The sequence below is a fragment of the Urocitellus parryii genome, chromosome 15, assembly GCF_045843805.1.
Source record: "Urocitellus parryii isolate mUroPar1 chromosome 15, mUroPar1.hap1, whole genome shotgun sequence".
Taxonomy (NCBI): Eukaryota; Metazoa; Chordata; class Mammalia; order Rodentia; family Sciuridae; genus Urocitellus; species Urocitellus parryii.
In genome coordinates this window covers 16,333,035-16,343,884 of record NC_135545.1, presented here as the reverse complement: position 1 = coordinate 16,343,884, position 10,850 = coordinate 16,333,035, and the positions used below count along the sequence as shown (strand labels likewise).

The following is a 10,850-nucleotide window of genomic DNA, read 5'->3' as shown; positions in this document are numbered from 1 at the left end:
CGAGAGCCTAGCCCTCTTCCCCCAGGTCCCGGGTGCCTGGATCGAGAGAACCGGGGTCCACTCAAGGACACTAATTCCCGGTTGGGCGGGCCAGGGCTACAAAGACTCCGCCCCCTTCCCAGGGGCGTCGTGACGTAACTGCCACGACAGCCAATCGGGAGTGGAGGCGCCGGATAGCTGGAGACGGGGGCGGAGCTTTTGAAGGGCGCGCGGCGGAAGTGACTGTTTCCTTGCCCTTTGGCTTGGGGAGCTGTTTGGCTGCTGTCCACCCGGCCTTTGCTGCTGCTGCCTCCCTGCTGCTATCATGAGCCGGCCCAGCCGGCTGCAGAGGCAAGTTCTGAGCCTCTACCGAGAGCTTCTGCGCGCTGGGCGCGGGAAGCCGGGTGCCGAGGCGCGGGTGCGGGCCGAGTTCCGGCAGAACGCCAGCCTACCGCGCACCGACGTGCTGCGCATCGAGTACCTGTACCGCCGCGGACGGCGCCAGCTGCAGCTGCTGCGCTCCGACCACGCCAAGGCCTTGGGTGCTTTTGTGCGCCCGCGGGGCCCGACGGAGGAGCCCGGCGGCGCGGCGGCCCTGGGGACCCCGCCTGACAATGATGATGGTCCAAAGAGCCCTCTCGACGACACGGGGGCACCGGAGATTCGACCCAATGGACGATGACAGGCAGAAGAGCTCTCTCAGTGGTGCAGAGGGGCCCGCCTGGCTCCTTGAAGGGGCTCGAGAACCCATCTGATGGAAGATGAGAGGTCTTGAGAAACTAGCTCCAGATTTGGGTAACAGCTCTCCTGGCGACGTGGGCGTAGAGAGCCCTGTGGTGGACGGTGAGAGATGTCCGACCTTGCCCGATACATGGTGACAGGTCAGTCCCCCCATCCCCTTGGGGTGGCCTGGGAGGCTGAACAGTGATGTGCGGAGATCTACTTACCCAGAGTCATGGGGAGCCCAGACGCCCCCTCCCTCTGTCATGGACAAAGAGCCTGAGACCCTTCTCTTCCTTCACCTCTGAGAACACGGGACTCAACAGGACTGCCCTTTCCTGTATTTAACTCTGAGAAAAGCAGACTTTTTGCTGAGAAGCACTTTGGAAAGATACCCTGATGAACCGTGAGAAGACTAGAATTCCCTTTGAAAGGCTTACTGACCCCACCCCATACACTGTGTCAAACTGGAACTACAAGGAAGGGGTGGGGTCTCACCCCCAGCTGATCAGCTTAAGAATCCCTATTTGATTGTTAAAGGGGCAACTCTAACTCTTGTGCCCCTTCTCTCTCAGGACTGTTGCACAAAAGGAATAAAATTGGGGATGTGCTTAGTTCCCTGTTCTTAAGGATTTTATGGGGAATTTTTGAAGACACACACATCCACACCTAGATTTGGCTCTCTCGGAGAGAATGGATGTGGGAGCTGTCTCTTCTCTTCTGAAGCCCTCTAGCCTGGCAAATTGGTTGAAGTGGCATTGTTCTCTCTCTTGGGTAAATCTAAGGAGGAGACCCATCCTAGCTTCATTTCAAAAAGACTCCAGTTGACTCCTTTTAAATCAAGTAATAAATCAGGAGAGGAAAAGGTGGAGCTGAGGCAGTAGTGGGGATCTCATATTCTTTTCAGTGTTTCACAAAATCTAGAAACTTACACATCTTCAAACCTGACTGAGGAGTCCAACCTCAGCTAGAAGCTGGGATTTTTGTTAGCAAGGCCCTGGGACAGGGGGCAGGGAGATGGACCCACAAAACACAGGCATACCCCTTCTCCTGTTCCCATACGAACCTTCCCTGAACATTACCTAGAGTACTATATTTTGCAACCCTGAGCTGTATTTGCATCCAAGTCAGTTAAGAAAGTGGAAGAGGGATGAATTCTTGCAGATGCAGTTGAGGAAAGAAGGACCTTAGAGAGGAACCCAGACCTTGACTGAAGAGAGGCCAGACAGAAAAGACAGTCACTGCCCTAATCCCAATGGAGAAGCCAGGCACCCAAACATTTATAAAGTTGGCTTGAAATTTGAAGAATTGGGAGTTTTTCAGAGAGTAGTTATAGACTTCTAAGAGGAAGATCACTGAGGATAAAGGCCTGATAGGGGCAAGGGGGGAAAATACAGGGTCCTAGTGAGGACCTAGAGAGCCCCAGACAGCAAAGCTGTGGCACTGCTCTGTGTCATCTCCTCTACTTCTGTCTCTGAATAGTCTTCACCATGGGACCTTAGTCATCTATTCATCTCTCAGCCTCAGTTTTTTCCATCAAGGTGACTCTGTCCAGGCTCCATCTCAGCATTAAAATGAAGACTTGTAACTAATGGGGTGCCAGGTCAGTGGTGCATACCTATAATCCCAGTAGTTCAGGAGGCTGAGACAGGAGGATCACAAGTTGAAAGCCAGCCTCAGCAACAGCGAGGCATTAAACAACTCAGTGAGACTCTGTCTCTAAACAAAATACAAAATAGGGCTGGGGATGTGACTCAGTGGTCAAGTGTCCCTGGGTTCAATCCCTGGCTCACCCCCACCCCCCGACAAAAAGAAACTAATAGGATCCTACCCATCCAGCCCCTGTTATGTCTTCCAGCCTTACCTCCCACCTGGCTACATGATCTTGAGCCCTAATAAGCTCCAGGATGGAGCCGCTAGCAGGGTTCTCACTGAGCTGAGCAACCTGGGTCAGCAGAGGAGGAGACATTCACCTGGGTGTTGTGGAGGAATGGAGTTTGAAAGTAGGAAGGACGTGAAGGGAATGTCTCCCTTGACAGAGGAGGTGTGCAGGTAAGGGGAGGTTAAGAGCAGGACTACAGAACTCGAATGCCAGTTGATCATAGCTCTAGCACTTGCTGATTACACGGTCATGGGCAAGTGGTTTAACAACCTCTTTGCACCTTTGTGCCCTTATTGATTAAATGAGCATAGTAATAGGCCCCATCACATGACTGTTATGAACCAGTGAGCAGCCAGCGATGGTACTTCCTCTGCCTGCCACTGAACCCTCCAGCTTGAGTTCAATTGCAGCTGCAGAAGCAGGTTCCCAGCAGGCTGCCAGCTTCCTGCCCATAGCCTGCCTCTCTGCTTCTTTGCTGGAGGGTTTCTGGGAGTCAAAGAAGGTGCTTTGGTGCCCCTGGGGGCAACCCTTGGCCTGTGGGGAACAGCAGTCACTGGATGAGTGCCCAGACCTGCCTCTTGTCCATCGAGCCGATCATAATACATGTTCAAGCTTCCTCAGAGGTGCTTATGGGATTGAGCCCCTGTTGCCCACAGTGGTCACCACTCCATGAATACCATTGTTGGCCTTCCCCAGCCCTGCCTCACTCTCCCCACTGATGCTTCCTGGATCACCTCCCAAACAAAATTCCTCATCCAAGTCTGGGGCTCAGCATATGCTTCTGTGTAAAGGAGGGGATTCTGCTGATGCTCTGGGACTGTCTACTGCTCTATTCTTTCACTCTGCCAAGGCCCACTGTTAACATTTTAACAACCCCTTGCCCTGGTCTATTAAAAAAGAATCTCCTAGTCCAGGAAAATTGCTATAAAGCAATTGCTATAAAGTTGGAGTAATTTAGAATATGGATTATGGGTTAATAATAGATTTGAATTGAGTTGTAAAATTTCCTGATTTTTCCCCCAGTACTGTGGGTTAAACACAGGGGTGCTACGCCACTAAGCTACATTGCCAGCCCTTTTTATTTTGAGATGAGGTCTCACAAATTTGCTCTCGCTGGCCTCAAACACATGGTTCTCCTGTCTCAGCCTCCTGGGAAGTGTGCATTACCACACCTGTAGAATTCCTGATTTAGACAACTATATTCTAATTGCAGAAGAGAATGCCTTTTGTTTTGTTTTGTTTGCAGTGGAGAAATTTCTATGGAATCAAATCCAGAGCCTCACATTTGGGAGTTTTCTGTCATTGAGCTACACACCCAGCCCGCCCTTGTTCTTAAGATACACACATTAAAGTATTTATTTCTAAAGTATTTAGAAGTAAAGAGTCATCATGTCTGCAGCCTACTCTCAAAAATTTCCAAAACATGCAAGTACACAAGCGTGCACACGTGTGAGTTTGTACATACACATATATAATAGCAAGAATGTGATGGTGGGGCCGAAGTGTAGCTCAGTGGTAGAGGGCTTGCCTAACACATGTGAGGCACTGGGTTCAATCCTCAGCACCACATGGAAATAAATAAAGGTATTGTGTCCATCTACAACTAAAAAACATTTTTAAAAAAGAAAGAAAGAAGGATTGGGGTGTTTCTCAGTGGTAGAGCACCCCTGGTTTTGTTCAAGTTTCAAAAATGAAAAATCAAGAAAAGTCAGTGGTGACTGGAGGAAGAAGGATTACAAGTTCAAGGACAGCCTCAGCAATTTAGCAAAGTCCTCAGCAATTTAGGGAGAGCTTGTCTTTTAAAATAAAATTTAAAAAGGACTGGAAGTACAACTCAGTGGTATAATGCCCCTGAATTCAATCCCTAGTACCAAAAAAAAAAAAAAAAAAAAAATTAATGGTTATACCAATTGAGAATTCCCTTACTTGCAATGCCAAAGACCAATGCATTTGATTTAGATTTTGGAATATTTGTGTCTACATAGTGAATCATCTTGGGGATGGGACCCAAGTCTAAACATAGAATTAATTTGTGATTCACCTTATACACATAACCTAAAAGTACTTTTATATATATTGATATTTTTAATTAGTTTGAGCCAGGTACTATGGTGGGCACTTATAGTCTCAGCTACTCAGGAGACTGAAGTAGGAGGATTCCTTGAGCCCAGGCCTTCAAGATCAGCCTGGGCAACATGGAGGACCCCATCTCAAAAGTAAGTAAATAAATAAATAAAAATTTTTAGAAGAAATGAAGCTTTCTGATGTTGAATTTTCTACTTGTAGCATTATATTGGTATTTAAAAATTTCAACTTTTGAGGCTTTTTAGATTTGAGATTTTCAGATTAGGGGTGTTCAACCTGGGTCATTGTCTTACCAATCATTGTCATCTTTGGGCCAGAAAGACAATGGCACATTTTTATAAAAGAGAAGCTGATATTTTGAGACTTTACAAAACTCATGCATAGCTGCTGCTTCACAATTTTATTTCAAAATCAATTAAATAAAATTTCCACTTTTTTTTGTCTTTGAAAAAATAAAGACTTTATTTGGTCTCCCTTATAGAGTGTGATCGCCACTCTACCAGGAATCACAGATTACTAGAATATATTTTTATCTTGGGTCACAAATTCAGCTGTCCCAAAGTACCAATGACCAGAAGCATGAGGTGGCCCAGGAGGGCCTTGGAGAACTCTGGGAAATTCACTGTACCAGAGGTGGAGCCACTGACCACAACTAGAACTTCCCGTCACTCCTGCTCAGCACTCTCCCTTGAACAGCGTCACCCTGGGTGCAATGATGTGGAGAAATTACTATGGAATATTTCGACAATGAAAAAAGTATCATGACCAGATTTGTTTATGTGTGTGTGTGTGTGTAAAATTTTTTGTACTAAGGATTGAACCCAGAGGTTTTACCACTGAGGCATATCCCCACCCCTTTTTATTTTTCATTTTGAGACAGCAAGTGAGGCTCTAAGTTGCCTAGAGCCTCACTCAATTGCTGAGGCTGGCTTTGAACTTCCCAGCCTCAGCCTCCCAAGCTGCTGGGATTACAGACATGCACCACTGCACCCAGCTCTCATTATTTTTATATTGACTATATATTGAAGTGATATATTTTGGACATACCAGGTAAAATAGAACATAAATAATTAAAATTAATTTCATCTATTTTTACTGTTTTAGTCTACTAGAAGATTTTAAATTGCATTTGTGTCTTGCATTGCATTACTACTGGACAGGGCTGCTCTAGGAATCCATGCAGCTTGTTTCCTCACTACTGTTTGTTCTAAAGGCAGTTATAACATAGCAACAAATTATTACCTTGACTTCCTCAGCTTCTTTATTTAAACTGCACCCTCTGCCAGGCACAGTGGTGTATACCTGTAATCCCAGCAACTTGGGAGTCTGAGGCAAGAAGATCACAAGTTCAAGGCCAGTCTAGGGCAACTAAGAAGACTCTCAGCAATTTAACAAGACCCTATCTGAAGCAGGAAAGAACTGAAAGAAGGAAACATCATTTGAGTCCCTGGATCTAGCTGTTCTCAATTTCTCAGTTTCCCACGAAAATAAATTGTTTAACATTAGTGAGGATTGGGCTTCAGCCACTTGCTCCATATGTGGCCTTAGCCTGTGACTTCTTTTTGAGCCTTGTTCAGTAGGCCCACATCATGGGCAGTGGTGAGAATTCCAGGAGAGGGGATCTGTGTTGTTAAGAGAATATCCAGGAGACCGCCACAGAGCTCCTGCCTCTGTTCTTAAGTCTGATTCTGTTCCCACCTCTTTTCTCCATACTTTTAAGTTTGACGGAGACTGGACTTCAGGACCACTCTGGCAATTCCGCCTGGTGCTGAAGAGCGCTGGAAGCAGGTGATGGCCCAGCAGGGGAGCAACCCTACCCTCCTGTGTAGAGTGTTTGAACAGAGTTCCTGTGTGGATAGTCAGGGATGACAGCAGTTGTCTCTGGCAGCTCACCCACAACACCTGCTCCCTTTTCCTGCCTGCCTCCAGCTTCCTGTGGCAAGCACCTGTGCTCCTTTGCCTGAGGGAGGGGCCTTCCCAGAAGGGACAGGCTGGCAGTGGTGGGGAGTCAATGTCGCCAGAAAAAGTCCATCTCAGTGAAAGATGGAAGCTGAGATATAAATGCCCCAAAGAGTGAAGAATACTCAGCATGTGGTACCTTAGGAACCCAGAGCAGCAACCAGCTCATGAACCAGTGTTAGCTTTCTCCCTTTCCTGGTTCACTTCTTCATTCCCCTACCACTCTTCCGAGGATCACCTCCCAGTCAGCTACTTTAGCGTGAATCTTTGTATCTGGGTCTGGGGGAACCCAGCCCAAGATGGGCTCATTCAGTTCCATGTTCTGTGCTCAAGACAAAGTAGTCTACAGAGGGGGCTGTCCAGACACATCAGGGCTGTATCCCAGTTTCTGGGTAATCAAACAACCAACAGCCTCACACATCCTTTGACAATGACCATTTATTACCCATGTCTGGGCTGGGTACTCAGATTGGGGGGAGACCATTGACATAGCTAAGCGTCAGGTGGGGCATCCTGGCCTGTCGGGCATGAGAGCAGCAGGGGTCCCCTGAAATGGGCAGAAACAATGTGACACCCATCAGAAGAAAGAAGAAGAGGATAAGGAGGAAGGTCAGGGGCCATCTGGATGCAGGAGCAGAGGCCCTGAGGGGGGAACGGAAATGTTAGATACACAGGTGGGCTACCACCACGAGCCCAGTCTCCCACATCCCCAGACCAATGTCTTCCAAGCATCTCACCCAGGATCCACCTCCAGCATCACATCCTGAAGACGAGGAGATGTTTGCCTCTTCTTGTCCTAAGGTGGACAGCAGCCAGCAGCAGAATGGATAGATGTCACCCTTAATGTGGCCTTTCCCTTACTACTATAGACTTGCAAGATCAGTCTTATTTATCTTCCATTCCTCTTTCCCCCTAGGCCCCCACATGGACTGAAGAGTGTCTCCAAGTGTGGTGGATGTCTGTCTCTATGCAATCCAATATCCTCCTTTTCCTGATAACACTGGCTTAGTTTGGCGGGGGGGGGGGGGGGGGGGGGGGGGGGGGGGGCGCAGGTGTGGGGATCATGCCTTCCCCCTCATAGACCTTCAGGCTCAAGTGTAGCTGACTCCCACCTCCTCCACTTTCACTATTGGTCATGTGATCCAGATGTGACCAATCAGAGCATTCTGATTGGATGGGGTGGGGTATAACTCATGACCCAAGCAGGGCAGCCCTGGGACTTTGGCTGCTGCCAGTAGGTCAGGAGCATTGTCTTTCCCTGGGGTGCATAAAGCTGTGTGCAGTGAGTGTGTAACAGCCAGAGCAGCCACTGAGGAGAAAGCCACCTCAGGGAAGTAGTACCCAAGAGAGGGAGGGGACTGAGCCCTGATAGAATTTAAGATCTGAATTCAGCAGTGCCTGGACTTTTCAGTTACAAGGAACAAATGGCATTCCCCCCCCCCTTTTTTTTTTATGTTGGTCAATTTTGGTTAGTTTTTTGTTACTTGCCATAAAGGTTCTCAATTGCTATACCTGGCTGAGGACCAGCTCACCTGAGGCTTCTGGAGCAGGGAGCGTCTTCGGTGACCTATTAAATGTTTCTGGTGGCTAAACCCCAATGAGAGCATATCCTGTGAGGAAAGAGGGGTGTGGAAAATTGCAGCAAAGAAAAACATGGTTAGGGGAGGGTCTAGAAAGGGGAGTGTCACAGGGATAAGATTCTGGGGGAACAAAGAAATCTCAAGGGAGAGACAGAGAGGGGAAGAGCCAGAGAAACCAAGAGGGGAGGGGCATTATTTATTCATTTCCTCGACAAATATTTGATGAGTATCTATTACCTGTCACTCCAGGAACTCAGGGACAGTGGGGATGGAAAGAGGGAAAGTCCTGGCCTCCATGGAGCTTATATTCTAGGCAGAGAGGCCAAAAATTAAATAAATAAATGTATAATGTCAAACTACGGGAAGTTCTGTGAGGAAATACAGTAGTAAGATAAGAAGTGCTATTGTCGGAGGCTAGGGAAGGCCTCTGACAAGGTGACATTTGAGGAGAGACTAGAATGAAATCAGGGAGTGAAGTGAATGTGAACCCCGGGCCTCTGAGATGAGAGCTGTGACACAGAAAGTGAGGGGCACAGGGACAGGAAATAGCATTGAGGATGCAGATAGAGATGGGAAGGAGGGAGACTGAGAGAGAGGGACTCCTGGAGACAAAGAAACAGGTGGTAGGATCAAGGGACTCCTGGAGACACCGAGAGACGGAGAGGGACAGACAGCCACTAAGACCTCAGTAAAAGGAAACGCCCATGCTACAATACACAAAGGGGGCTCTGGGGGTGCCTGGCAGAGTTGGGGAGCCCTCAAGAGGGACTGCTCTCACCTCAAGACTTTGTCCCCTGCCCTGGAGGCCCCTGTGGCCACACAGCTGACAAAGAGGCCCTGGTGTCTGTGTTGTCTTTTGCTTCGAGGGTCCAAGCTCCCCAACATCCCCTGCTGGGTCCCACTCCAACTCTGCAGGGGTGGGGAGGTTACTGGGTGCCCAGGGCCCTGAGGCCCCATCAGGTCCTGGCCCATCCAAGTCCCCCTCGACCTCCAAGTCCTGGTCTGGCATATTGGCCTTCTCGAACACCTGAGTCAAAGGACAGAGTTCATAGGAGTTGGGGGGCCAGGGGTTGGGGACTGGGGCCTGCACTGAGGACAACCAGGGCAGTTTGTACCAGGCTGTAGCTGGCCAGCTGGGCCTGCAGCTGCCAGAGCCGTCGGAAGATGGTGTCTCGGTGTGCTCCAAGGGCCCTTAGGATCTGCTCCAGAGATGCCCAAGCCCTGGGCTCACTGCGCTGTGCCAGTCCCTCACCAAATGTTAGCAGTGCGTCCACACGCTCAGCTGCCCCTCGTAGATCTGCCTGGAGGGCCTGGACACATGGTTAGACATCACCCCACACACATGCCAGGGAGGCCAGAGACCAGAACCTGAATCACCCCCTTTCCTGTTTCCCACCCAGAAACCTGGAACACGTACTAAACCCTCTTCTCACTGCAGAAAGCTGGAACCCACTCCTGGGGCCCTGCCCACCCTCCTGCATCCTGTCCTCCCAATGCCCACCTGTAGCTGGACCATCCTGCGCTGGGCCAATGTCCAGGGCCCAAGGCCTTGCTCCAGGTCCTGCAGCTGGAGACCCAGCCCCAACAGGCAGAGGTGCAGACTGTCCTGCTCAGCCTCCAGGGCCTCCAGGCCAGAGCTAGGGTGCTGGGGAACACAGGGAGCTGAACCAGGGTCAGTGGGCCAATCAAGATAATACCTCCACCCTTCTGCAAGCTGCTGCTTTCTGGATGATTCTCTGCACCAGAGTCCATTCCTGGGGCTACATCAGGATTGTTCCCACCCGAGGGGCCTTCCACTTGGAGGATGGGGACATATAATTCAAGGTCTACAGATTTTTAAGCTTCCTTGAAACTTGGCTATATGGGCATGGGAGTCTGGACAGGGAGGGAGCTGATCCCTGAGAAAAATGGAGGTGTATCCAAGCACCTAACTGGTAAAATATTCAAATATTTTTATAACAATTAGTAAAGAAATGTTTTCCACAGCGCCTCACACCACCACCACAGATGCCCAACACCTTTCCAGAATCATCTCCTCCAGAACAGAGGTCAGATTCTAGGGGACAGAGAAGGCTGACATAAAGGGGTCTATTCACCTCAGCTCACCTCATGGTGTTTGTTCCCATCTGGGTCCTCCTGGAAAGAGGGCGTTGATGTTCTTGGGGGTTCAGTGCCCCTCAACCCACCCTGGACATGCCCAGGAGGGTCCAAGAAGTCCTGTGCCTGCTCTCTCCTGGGATGTAAGGGGTGTTGACAGGTCCAGGACGGGCCGCTGTACCTCATTTCTATCCACCCTAACCCCATCCCAGTTACCTCTCCCATGTCCCCAGATGATCATAGCCATAGCACCTCCCGGCCCTAAATGGCCCCTGCCATTGCTCCCACCCTCATGGAACCAAGTTTTAAAAGCCCCAGCCCCCACCTGATTGTCTCCTCTCCAGATGCAAGACAGACGGTGCATCCAGCAATGTCCGGCTCCCTAGGGGCTCCTGGGGGATGATTGAGAGGCTCTGAGGGGAGCCTAGGTGGGGACAGGGACATATCTGGGGACCTGGGTACAAAGAATCAGGTGAAGACACCTGTTAAGAGCCTTTTGCCTAATAATGGTGTCTCCTAGACTTCCTCAGCAGGACTCACTCAGGCCT

The 10,850-nt window shown here is 49.5% G+C and overlaps 2 protein-coding genes across 2 annotated transcripts; one reads left to right on the top strand and one right to left on the bottom strand.

The window, feature by feature from the left end:
* Positions 1–203: 203 nt before the first annotated feature.
* Sdhaf1 (succinate dehydrogenase complex assembly factor 1) lies at positions 204–1,486 on the top strand. The gene has a single exon (XM_026380096.2). It carries the CDS (start codon positions 305–307, stop codon positions 659–661), a length of 357 nt encoding a protein of 118 aa, XP_026235881.1. The 5' UTR covers positions 204–304; the 3' UTR covers positions 662–1,486.
* Positions 1,487–7,089: 5,603 nt separating this feature from the next.
* Positions 7,090–10,746, bottom strand: Syne4 (spectrin repeat containing nuclear envelope family member 4). The gene is made up of 8 exons (XM_026380112.2): positions 10,628–10,746; positions 10,312–10,438; positions 9,707–9,850; positions 9,321–9,515; positions 8,977–9,232; positions 8,158–8,255; positions 7,363–7,421; positions 7,090–7,267 (listed from the first exon to the last, which is right to left on the bottom strand). The coding sequence occupies exons 1-8, from the start codon at positions 10,744–10,746 to the stop codon at positions 7,090–7,092; spliced, it is 1,176 nt and encodes a 391-aa protein (XP_026235897.2).
* Positions 10,747–10,850: the final 104 nt, after the last annotated feature.